We start from the raw sequence: 13,779 nt of genomic DNA on the forward strand, positions 1-13,779 counted from the left end.
AGCGGATAGTACAATTGCATGAACATTAGATTCTTTGACTATATGCCTAGGCATTTAATAAAATGCCTGATTTGACTATTTGCCTATGACATATATAATATTTGTAAGATGCATCTATAATATAGATTCTATATAATAATATTATATTGTAAATACTTTAACGGTAAGGTGTCGAGTGTACCACTTCATTAAGTAGGCCACTGTAATGGATGTGTTAAATTTGAATTCAATAATAAATCATTGTACCTATCTAGTACCTGTACCTTATACTTACACGATGAAAATCAATCCTGAACGGTGATGGTCTGTCTGTGTGTTTTTAATGATTTTTTCTTATTGTATACTTATATTTAACCATATTTATTTCTATGTCGAAATTTCAATTTTCCTATACAAATTATATTTTTTGGTTTACTTTACAATTTTGTATAATAATAGTTGTGCATATATATTTTTGAGATTTTTAGATTGCTTTATTAAACACTTTGGAGTACAATATTCGTATTAATTTTGAAGCAATTAGTTATTTATCTATTAAAATTTAATATTTTATAAATTCTTAAAATACTAAATAATTTGTAAATTTTTGTAATTTTTGACGAATTATTACATTTGAACTTTAATCAAAAATGTAGTTTTGATACTTTTGAGCTGTGGTTACAACAACTTACAAGGAAAGTTGTATTATATTTTCGAGTATTTTAACCTAGAGATTGAACATTCAACTCTCCACAATAAATACAATAGTATTCTTTATTTATTTCATCACACAAAAAGGCATTAAATCAACAATGTAATATTATTTAACAAAATTAAACCAAGATCTTCTTGAAAAGCTCGAGACTGTGCAAGAGAAGTGAGCTCAACAAGGTATTATAATTAGGTGCTTAATTTTATCATACTAAGTTATAAACAAAAAAATTGATTTAATAGATCAACTTGAGTAATATAATTATTAATAAACGTATTAAGATAAATAATTAATGTACTTTTTATACATGCAGACATTTTAGAAGTCATTAAACCATGATAACAATATTGAATTAACTTGTATTTAGCCATTTAGGACATAGTTGTCCAAAAACTGTTCTCCTTTTAGACTTAGTATAAGGAATAAGAAGCATGCTCAATGATATGACTGCGCATGTTTTTTTAAGGGGCACTGTATAATTTATATAGGCAACCAATAATAAACACAAGGTGACTTCACACGTATGCATTTAATCTAATGGGATGCAGTATGCACAAAAACACAAGGCGATGTATATACGTGAACTAAGAAGAAAACACTGTTCGCGTTGATCATGCTTCTTATTTCTTACGACTTATACTATGATTTTAGGAACAATAACATTGATCTTAGATTTAAGCAGGCCCGGATTAATACTACCGTAGGCCCTAAACCCATGAGCCAATACAGTCCTGTAGGCGGCTGTAGTGTTCAGTATTTAAATGATTAAGAAACCTAATGTTTGGGAGAGTTGGTGTTGAATCTCAGTGTTTTAAGCCTTTAAAAACGAAAATATTTACAACATGAAAATCATTATGATATTTTACATTTTAAGCACATAATAAGTACTATTCTTGTTACATAGTTATGTTATTATTACTTAAAATTACAATAGGAATATTATAGGTTTAAAAACAAGTGTACCTCTCATAAGTGGTGTCTCCCAATAAGCCACGAAACAGAGGACTGTAATTAATAAAAAAAAAATTAATAATAATATTGCGTGTGTGAAATGTTGCAACCCAGAAAGTTTACAAAATCGAAAATACACTCTCGACGGTTTCGAATAATAATGACCAAAAAAATTGTTTTTTGCGAAAATGAAGTTAACCTAGTGCAGTTCTATTTCCTAAAAGTGAAATGAATTACTTTAATCATAGTAACATCATCAAATATACAAAATAATATCATATAGGCTGACAGACCGTCTACTCTCAAAATAGTTTTTCATACACAATGATTTTATATCACTGAATTCAAATTCAACAGCATTCATTACAGTGACCCACTTGGTACTTGTGACCTACAACAGAGTGACATCTCCTTACACGCTTTTTGAATGAATAACAAATATGATTTTTTTTTAAACAATATATTAATTATAATCTATATTATTATCACCGGTTTCATAATACTATGTAGGCAAGGTGTTATAAGTACACATTGTTTATATTTAATATAATAATATATTAGCCATAAGGTACCCACAGATAAACATTTAATATGTTACCTGAGGTAATTCTTTAGTTCATGTATTCACAAGTTGTAATTAGGTTTAATAATATGTCGATTAAAGTAATTCATCAATTAGATATTATTCATACAATATTATATTTTATATTATATTTTATTTCTTGATCATACAATCAAAACGTTTGTTTTGTTTTTTTTTAATTTTATATTAATGCATTTATAATAGTATTTAATAGGGTTCCTAATATTTTTTTGGCTGATACAAAATCAACAAAACATCGTTACGAGCGATTTGACTAGTATAAATTATTTTTGTAACTAGAAAATTATTTTCACGTATTGATCACTACCCACTAGCTAAGCTACCTTGAAGCATCTACGTGCGCATCTTGTTCTATACGTTCCCGGTATTAATTGTTGTATCGTTGTACGCTGTTAAGTCATATAATAGAATATGTCTACCGTAGATTCTAACGACACCATAATGCTGGAGTTAACTGAAGGCGAAATGATGGAGAGGATATTTGAAGAGCTGAGTTCGGCAAAGTTCAACATTCCAACTAAATTTTCGACACGGGTTGGATCTTGGCCGACATTGAAAATACACGAGTCTACGCCGAACGTGACCACGACTTGTCATCAACCAGCCGCAGCAGGAGACTCCGAAGTCTACCACCAATGTTTGTCCGCTTCGGCCGAGCTGCCCTACAAGCCTTTTGAGCTTTCTGCAGACGTGCTGACACAAAACGGACCCCCATTCAGTACGTCTATGCAGTCGGCGTCCGAACTACCAGCAACATCTCCCAAAGTCCGGGAGACAAGCAAATTTGAAGACTGTTGAGTCGATGGTCCTCAGCGCCTAATATACATATAACTTTTGGACTGGTGGACCACCCGGAACGGGGAACAGAATGCAGTTCGAAGAAGACTTTTTTTAAGTCCTCTCTGGCGTTGCTGTAGATACTGGTATAGTACACAGAATTTTAATCAGGCGATGGATATTAGGAAATATTTCGATGTTACACTATCAAAAGTATCATCGTCAACATAAATATTTAGTATCACAATTTTAAATTAACAAAGAAAAAATATAGAAATAATGCATTGATAAAACCCAGTCAGGATGTTGTGGAAATATGTCAAAAAGCAGAAAGAACTTTTCGATCTTACAATGTTTTTTTATAAAATATTAAACACAGAATGTTTAATGAAATAAAAAACAAAATTTAAGGCTCTGAATTTAAGTCGGGTAGTAGCAATGACTTGGAATCGCAATGTCATCCTTAAGGTTATACATAAGTATACAAACCTTTTTATAGTTTAAGAATTTTAAATTTAGAATATTTAATTCTTTATACAATTTATAAGTTTGATACATATAAGACATATTGAAAATGAATTTGAGTAGTGAACTTTGAGTCACTTTAAGGTTGATGAGATTTGTTTGGTATTTATGTTACGGGTAAAGTACAAAATATGGTTAGTGTTCACATTATCCGGGTAATGTGTACACTACCTGTACCTATTGGATAAAGTGAAAATACTATTTATAAAACGTTTATTTCGTACTTTACTCTGGAATTTTACACATTATCTACGATTGAGTGGGTAGAGTACTAATTAAGTAAATAGTAAAATTGTTCAAATATATAATTTATAGTTTAATAGTAATAATAATAAATAATTTATTTTTGAATTAGTATAATTTGGTTTTTGCTACTAGAAAGACTTTGTATAATCTGTACCATTTTAAGTGTTTGATGCGTTGGTCATGTTGTACCGAAGTTATAAGTTTACGATTATAGTTATACGAATACATTATCCATAGCACACCGGATAATGTATAAATTGATTGGATACTACATATTTAAGGTGGATAATGTATACATTACGTCATTACACTGTTCGTATGGATGAGGTTCACATTACCCGGGTAATATGTACACTAACCGTTTTTGTATTTCACCCGTAACACGTATACCACCCTAAATAGGATTACTATAATTAATAATTGACTGTACAAGTGCTATGTATGTTAATCTTTTAAGTTTAAAATTTAAGATATATTTTAAGGATTTGAAAATGTAGACAAATTGTTTGATGGTGTTATTTATATATTGGTAATTAACATAAACACCCCATTTTAGGTTTTTATCGATGAAAATACCTAGATATTTCAGTGAAGTGACCGGATTCAATATAAAAGAGATGCATATAATATTAGTGTTGTTCTTACTAAGACAGTTACGTGAATGAACCTTAATTTTTTGTTTGTCAGATAGTGATGTGTTTTTTCTATTAAAAATAAATTTATTTTGTATTTTCTATGTTAATTAATAATGAATTATTGTCCTGCCCGCTGATAACCGTAACAAAACTATATTTTCTGCCATTTTATATAAGCCATTTACGTTTTGATTTTTTACTATAATATAATCTTATGTCAGTATCATCTGCAAAGCAGATTAATTTTCCCGGTATACATCACTGATTGAGCAGGCCATTAAAATAATAATGGATCAAGTACAGTACCCTGTGGTATTGAGTAATTAATATTAGCTATATCACCCAATTGCTTATTAATTTTAACTCTTTGTGATCTTCCTTTTAAGTATGATCTTAATAATTATTAATTTATGAGCAATACCTCAAGTACCGCAAAAATATATTTTATTTAATAAGAGATTGTAGACTGTGGTCAACCAAATTAAATGCTTTTTCAATGCCAAGTAAACATTTAGTTTATTATCAAGATTTACATACATTTATTTGGTAGAATTGTATAATGCATCATTAGTCGACATATTGTTCCTAAAGCCAAACTGGTTATTGTGAAAACAATTGTTTATCTAAGAAATCTAAAATCCTAATTTTTATACACTTTTTCAAATAATTTTGATATAGTGAGTTTGGTTTATAGGCCGATAATTTCAACTTTTATTTCTTTCACCATTTTTATAATTTGGTATAGCTACTGACTCTTTGAATGATTTTGGAAATTCACTTTTATTAATACAAATATTGAATATTAAGGATATGGAAAAAGATAAAGAATTAGCTGTCATTTAAAAAATATTATTTCTTAGTGAGTTATTACAGAAGGGGAGAACACGATTCCGTACGTTTTGTACCTACGATTTTAGTGCAATGTTGCCAGATTACATAAGGTTACGTATAGTTATTTTATTATTTGACTTAGTACATTGTTACATAATTTCATATCTTTAAGAATTGACAAAACATTTTACATTTTTACGTAACTAGTATAGTAACTTTTGTATAAAGTACAAAGTATAACAACGAAACAATCTATACTTAACAGATAAGTTTTTGTTGTATAATAAGATAAGATATCTTAATTCTTGATGATATATTAAGATAACATATTTTAAATATCACCGTTGTACGTTATATATTTTACCTAGTAAATATTTTATAAAGTAATTTTATATGACTATAATTATGAATTCTATAAAAACGGGAAAACCCTTTGTTATTGATTTAAAATCGTAGACTGACTAGATTGATTACAATTAAAAAAACACAGAAGGCGAGCAAATAAAAATATCAAATATAAAAACTATAAGATTCGTGAAGAGCTTCAGTGAAGTTTGCTTCTGCCTTCTACAATTCCTATAAAGACGTTACCGGGGAAATAGCTTATTTGAAAAAAGCGGGAACTAAGCGTTCTTGAGCAAAGGATATTGGTGGTATAAACACAAAACTAGCATAAAAACAACTCCAAAATATGAATAGCCTTATTTTTGATTTTAACTCTGTACGTTTACATTATAAATAATCATTTTATTAATGTTAGAGATTATAATCTTTTATTTATCAAAATTAATGAATAGAAATATTGAAGTTTCAAATTAATACTATAGTTTGTTTGACTCCTAATTAATATAACTTGTGAACATAACTTTTGCTAAATGTTAATAGTTATTAGGTATAGTGTATACTTAATAGTAGTAATAGGTACGTAGAAAAACTAAATTATAACTTTAAAGTCTACGATATTCATAGGAAACGTACTGCAGTGTACCTATTTAGAGGAATTTAATTAAATAATAAACGCAATTAACTGTCTAATACTGATGTCAGTATCGTGATATTTACAGTTAGTCCGATATTAATCGCGTATGCGTTCATATTTCATATTTCACATTTCAAAATTATATTAAAATATAAGTAATGGATAAAAATATCGGTAAAATTATTCAAACTAATAGAGACAAAGATTTATTATTATTTTAAAATTTTACGTATCGAAAAGTTCATGAATCTAAAAATTGTTCAACACAATGGCGTTGTACTGTCAGAACTTGCACTACGATAGTGTACACATCTTTAGAAAATATTGTTCAATAAAATTGAATGAAGAATGAGATCAGTATTGGTTGTATTATTGTTTTTTTTTTATATATAAAAATATTATATTTTTCTTTAAAAAATAATTTTTATTTTATCATTCTAAAAATACCTTTTCAATAATAATTTTCTAACTAATTTAATAAATACCAAGGCGGCATTGCCCGCATTAAAATTTTAGAGGCGGCAGCGGCAGTTGCCCACTCACGCCTCGCCAGTTTACGCCAATGTAATATAGTATTATGCTAACATACACAATTATATATTTTTAGGGTGTATAATGTATAAAAAAGAATTAGCATAGGTATATTTAAGTATATAATTAATATTTAAATGCCAATACATGTTGTGGAGTTATGGAGGCGATGTAATTGTGATATAGAGATCCAGATTTATTTCTTATATAGTTATTTAATTCATTAATTAACTGCATCTCAGAAATAGGTAACACTTAAAGGCAATTGATTGTACTTAAAATGAGCAAAACATCATTGACTGAAAGTAAATCAAATGTTAGGGTGTTAAAAGTCATAGGAGAAACAGTATAATGCTGATAATACAGCACATAATGATGAGGAAAACGAGATTAATGGGACACTTATTCATACATAATACCTTCATAAGAAACATTTTTGAATATCTTGGGGAACTAGAGAAGTAATTATTACCTCGAGAACGCCCAAGAAATTCATACTTTCAAGATCTCAAACAACTCGTTGATGTGACATCCTTTAGATGGCTAAAAGGTGCGATTCCTATGCACGCGTCTAGAGACGCGCGGCTAACGCGGCGCGATTTGAATTTTAGCCGCGCGGTCATTTATTTAGCCGCGCGATCTAATATTAATTCCTATGTACGCGTCAGGAGACGCGCGGCTAGACCACTACGGGACTAGAATTACGCACGTACACGTAGTTGTGTCAAGTCCTCTATTTGAAACGGTTGTACTTGTATACTCATAAAAACGTGTTTTAAAATATTACAATTTTACTAGTTTAACCATGTCCTTAACGAAAAAACAAAAATTGATCTTAAAACTACTTCTTTTACAACAAGTAGAAGAAGAACAAGCTATCATAAAATACGTTGTATCAAAAAATAAAAATGAAGTGCATGAAATGTACTTAGCCAGGGAAGCTGAGGGATTTTTCAGTGTCCTGATTGAAAAATATTTATGGCGAGACGAAACCGAATTCAGGGAATTTTTTAGATTAAGTTGGGATCAATTTAATTATGTATTGAACCTAGTTGAGGAAGACATAAAAACCAACCCAAGCATCAAAATTAGAAAACCAATATCTGCTGCTGAAAAACTAGCAGTCACGTTGAGGTAATGTAACATAATATATGTTTGTAGTATAATTTATATTTTATAGTACCTATAATACCTAGGTAATACAAATTTTAAATAATGTGTTTAAAAACATTTTTATTCTTAATAAATTGTGTATAACTTCTCGTTTAATAAAAAATAATAACGCAGTATAAAAATGAACTTTTAAAAATGCCAATACATCATAATAAATATTATTACAAATAAACATAAATAAAATCAAACATAGTTTTTAAATTTTAAAGATATAATAAAACAAAAAAATTATAATAATAGTAATGAATGATATTACTTTTTCGAACCCCGAATATTATTGTTGTAAAAATATATTTAAAATAAACGAAAAATTCATCCTTTAATAGAATTAATAAATACAAATGTAACTGTATAATAAACCATAAAATAAAAATAGATACCAACTTATTGAAACAACAAATAAAAATACCTTATCATATTTTCCTTATTCGTACTGTCTATCGTCGTACTGAAGTAATTCATAATTATTATCACCGAGCGATTGAGTCCAATTTCCAGGTTGACGATCATTAGTCTCTGGAAAAACATATTGACTTGGACGATCATATGTTGAAAATCCTGAGTTTGACGATGATTGTATGCTAGGATTTGGAGATGAAAATAAGCTACTTGTTAACTGAATATTTCTATTTGATGTCGATGTAGTGCTGTTATTTTCTATTTCCAAATCCGTAATTATGTTGAACACTTCTTTTTTGGCTTTTATTTTCAAATGTTGAGGAAACGATTTTACTGTTAATGCCATTGTTTTAAAAAATGAATCAATGGGATCATCATCATCCTCAACTTTGTTAATGGCGTTTATAATTTGTTGTCTTTCGTCATTACTTTTTTTGAACAATGACACTAACTCTTCATTTTGTTTTAGTTTTTTAGTAGGCCTTTTTTCTTTTAATAATTTTGTTTTTTTTGTATTCAAATTATTTTCAAGTTCAGTTTCCTGAACTGTAGTGTTTTATGTTGAAGACTTCTGTGAAACATCGTTTTCATCACTTGAATTGTTTTCATCGTCAACAGTTACTTCTAAGTAGCTATCTTCTTCTTCACTATTGTTCATTTCAACCGTAGAATTAAAATTAGTCAGTCCCCTTCAAAATATAATAAATGAACAAAAAATAATTAGTTCTGTGTTATTTATAATAGATATTTAGTACAAATTATAAAATTGTGAGAAAAAAATAATTGTACATTTTTAAAGCATATTTGTATAAATTTAAGCGCATAGCCGCATAGGTGCATTAGTTTCGAACCATAATTATTATTAATGGGCAATTTCTATAACTGTAAGATGAATTGGTTTTTAGGTACAATGTATTTAATATATTATTACTCACGTTCGTTCGTAAGAACATAAGTCCATAAACGATAGTGTATCTGCCAAGGCCCATTTTGTTTGTTTATTTTTTGTCGATGATCCCGTCCCTAATTTTCTACTCCTTTTATGTTTATTATACGTATCTTTCATATTTTTCCATCTCTTTTTACAATCATCAACTGAAATAATAATAATTATTCATTTAAATATTACAGTTCATAAAACTATACAGAAATTAGAAATATATTATTACTATTATTATATTATATCTACATGCCAAAATAAAATAAATATCCAATTTATGTCAAATCAACATAGGTCTAATTTTAGATAAAATATTAATATTGTATAATTTGTGCTTCGACAATACCATACACGCACCAACAAGTTTGTCGACAGGTCGGTGGTTGGCATGTTGACGCTTCGCGAGCACGTATCAATCTGTCTGTGCGACCGATAAATCGTCCCGTGTATGGGGCCCTTTATTTGCAACCAGTTTTAATTATTTTAATACTACTGTGGCAGAAATATCGGATTTTATTATAAATAAAATATATTATATATTATAAATTTAAAAAAATGTCTTTAACATGTTACGTTTTTTTTCCTTAGATATATGGCAACGGGAGAATCGCTCAGGTCATTGTCTTTTTCATTCAGAATTTCTCAAAGTTATATTACACGTATAATACAATTAGTCTTAAAGAGTTTAAGTACTCGTCTAACACCAGTCTTATTAAAGCCTCCATTAAAAGAAGATTTAGTACGTATTGCTCATGACTTTTGGAACAAGTGGAATTTTCCAAATTGTGTTGGTGCCATAGACGGGAAACACATCCGCATATTTTCACCAAAGAAGAGCGGAAGATTATATTTTAACTACAAAGATTTTTTTTCCATTGTTCTTCTTGCGATTGTGGACGCTAATTGTAAATTTATATTTGTGGACATTGGGTCCTATGGTAAAGAAGGGGACAGTGGAATTTTTAATAAATCTAGTATTTCTAAAACAATTTTAACCGGTGAATATTTACCTTCCCCTGAAAAACTGCCAGATTCCAATGTATCTTTACCGTGTGTACATATTGGGGACGAGGCATTTCGCCTAGACCGACATATGATGCGTCCTTATTCTAGGATTGAGGCTAGAAAAGATTATCAAAAGACCGTATTCAACTACAGACTTTCCCGGGCGAGAAGAACTACAGAGAATAGTTTCGGGCTTCTAAGCCAAATTTTCAAAGTATTCTATACACCAATATCTCTAAAAACGGAAACGGTAGATAATTTAGTCTTGACTGCATGTTGCCTTCACAATTTACTTCGCGATCGTTACTTGGAAAATACGAACAACTATTATTATAACTTCGATGATAACAAACCTCAACCATCTGAAAATATGATGTCATTGGCAAGAGCAGGAGGATATACAAAGTTTGAGGGTTTTTTCGTGAGGGACGAATTTAAAAAATTTTCCAACAGTCCACAGGGAGCTGTTCCGTGGCAAAATCATCAATCTAATAGATTAGAATAAATATTCCAGTTCCACAATAGCATATTATTTTAGTTATACTTAGCCACGCAGTTGATGTATAAATAATATGAAAATAACATCTATTTATAAATGTACTTTTTTTTCATAATGTAATGTTAACATAAATAACTATTATTCAGTGTATGTTGTACGTAAGTAAGAATAACTAAAAATAAATAAATACTTGTGCTTACTTTATTTTTCTTGAATGTTGTAAATTGTTCTATTAAATTGTATTAAAATCGTAAATTAATAAAATACAGATTCCAGTGTTGAGTTCAAACACAAAATAAATATCTAGCTAAAATATATCAGATGACTTACTACATTATAATAAATATAATACGATATTATGTGTATATGTACCTTTTCATTTAGGTTAATATGATAATATTAAGATAGAATATTTTATTTTAATTTAGGTAATTATCTACCTACATGTTAATAATTCAAATTTTATAGACACTAACTAGATACCTATTACTCTACAGTCTACACTGACAGGTACGCAACAAATTAACAATTAATTTTGAAATTTCATTAATATGTTGAATAGGTATACTACTTACCACTTTTATTATTCAGGTTATTTGATATAAGCTTCCATACATTGTCCCTTATTTGTTGATCCTTGTAATTGGCATTTTTTAAGTCAAACAAACATGGATGTTCTCTTACCGATTCAGCCAATAGTATGTCTTCTTCTATTGTGAATGACACTTTTGAAGACATTTTGTGTCACACAGTGTAACGAAATGTCGAACTTTGAAAATTAAAATATGAATATTAGCCGCGCGGCTCGTGCGATTTGACTGCCCTCGAAGCGGTCGTCGCCGCGCGGCGCTAGACGCGCGCGACCGCCACGCGCGGCGGCCGCGGTCATAGGAATCGGTTATACTTAAAAACAAGTAAAGTAGTACCTGCGCGGCTAAAATTAAATCGCGCCGCGTCAGCCGCGCGTCTCTAGACGCGTGCATAGGAATCGCACCTTTAAGGAATGTGACAAACGATAGAGATATACTATGGCTATTACGACAAGGCGCATTCTTTAGATGAAAAAAACCATCCATTCGAATTTCATGAAAGTTATTTAATTATGAAAAACTAAAACTAGTATCTAAATACTCAAGAAATATATGATTTATAAAACTAATATTTGAAAGTTTTTTAATTAGTGCAAATATACATTTAAACTAATTTAAATATTTATTTACTTTACCCATTACTGGCATTTTACCACTGCCCACTGGTGGTGGTAGAATTAGCTGTGAGAACACAGTATTAGCAGGAGCACCATTTGAAGGTTCCTGTCTAGCAACTTTTGATAATGTAGAAAATAAACTAACGAATGCACTAGAAAATCATTACCACCTATTACGGCAGTAATCAATTAAAACCTAACCCAAACAAAACATAGGTACTTAGGCTACTTCCACCTACGAAACCGTGACGCTAAGAAACGCCTTAATTTAGAATGGTTATAGCCTATAGGTAACATAGGGAGTTACCCGTTTCCGCTCTAGCCCTTTTCCGCCAAAAACGAAGAAAGTACTATTCACGTTACAGCCAAAGACGTTTCCATCAAAAAAAAGTTCGGAAACCAAAGGTTTCAGTTTTTTAAGCAGTATGTAGTTGTGGTATGTTTAAAATATATTGATGTAACATGTAATGGAAATGACATATTTTGTAAATAACTGCGCAAACCAAAAGTATAACAATATACCTATACAGCGATAATCTACGATAATTATTGATAATCGTCGAGAACGGAAGCATTAACTGTATCATAGTTTATTTATAATTCGTACACAATAATTATACGACAATTGTTAAATTCTTATAATATTTCGAATCAGTACCTTGTTTTGTTTGCCAAACAGTTAATACAGTTCAAATCTATGCTTATATTATAGCTTATTTTTTTTGTGACATTTAAAAATATTTAAAAATAAAAATTATGAGATTTTTTGAAAACTCTAATTTAATAGTGCCTACATTTGACTAATGCGTTATTATTGTTACTTGTATTTTAATTTGAAATATCCAAATATTTAAATGTCATGGATATAAGTGATATGAAATTATATAATGATAAGCATATTTTTATATGATAAAAATATGCTGCATTTGTACATTGTTCCCAAATAATTATGTGCGGAAACGTCTTTTCACAAAAATAAATTCTGGAATCGTACCTTTTTTGTTTTTGGCGGAAAGGACTACGCGTTAACTAGAGAACTAGTTTTTTGGGCAGAAACGGGTCATGCCCGTAAAATACTGCTGAGTACTAATTACTCTTTTTACATAGGCGTTACCCTAGAGGCCTAGATAGAACTTTGACATTTGAAGATCATTGTTTCAAAACTAAAATGAAAGTATCAGCAAAGAGTAATTTACTAACTCCTAGGAACCCAATGGGGAGCACGGTCACACAACATGCGAACATCTGGAGAATATGTATTTCCAATATGGTCAATATGGAGCCAATCTAAAGTCTAAGCTCTCCAAACATGTATCCGGATCACTGAACGATACCTGCAGGATCATAGCTGGATGTCTTAGGGAAATACCTATTTACAAGTTATTCTTTCTAGCGAGCATTCTTCTGCCTGAAATTAGAAGACGTGTAACCACCGACATTGAAAAAACCAAACAAACAGGTGACAAAATACACCCTATGTTTGGACATGAAATCACAAGGACAAGACTTAAATCCCGAAGAAGTTTCATGCATAATGCACTAGCCTACTCAACAACTTCCGTTTGGAGAACACTTGCCATGGCCACTGTGAAAAGCCATAAATAGATTAAGAGCTATAAGAGTGTCACAAATCTAACATGGTAAAATTTGGCTTTGGTGATGAGGACGGAGCTTGTGAATGTGGAGAGCAACAGACCGATGTATACCTTTTACCATGTACCATGAGTTCAGCACAATGCACAAAAAATGATCTGACAGTTACAAACATAAATGCTCTAGAGGTCTT

The 13,779-nt window shown here is 30.0% G+C and overlaps 1 protein-coding gene across 1 annotated transcript; it reads left to right on the plus strand.

Annotated features, from left to right (window-relative positions):
- The first annotated feature begins 7,419 nt into the window (after positions 1-7,419).
- LOC111035234 (protein ANTAGONIST OF LIKE HETEROCHROMATIN PROTEIN 1-like) lies at positions 7,420-10,860 on the plus strand. The gene is made up of 2 exons (XM_022316768.1): positions 7,420-7,904; positions 9,871-10,860. Exons 1-2 carry the CDS (start codon positions 7,576-7,578, stop codon positions 10,790-10,792), a joined length of 1,251 nt encoding a protein of 416 aa, XP_022172460.1. The 5' UTR covers positions 7,420-7,575; the 3' UTR covers positions 10,793-10,860.
- The last annotated feature ends 2,919 nt before the right edge of the window (positions 10,861-13,779 follow it).

This window comes from Myzus persicae, unplaced genomic scaffold, assembly GCF_001856785.1.
Source record: "Myzus persicae strain clone G006 unplaced genomic scaffold, MPER_G0061.0, whole genome shotgun sequence".
Taxonomy (NCBI): Eukaryota; Metazoa; Arthropoda; class Insecta; order Hemiptera; family Aphididae; genus Myzus; species Myzus persicae.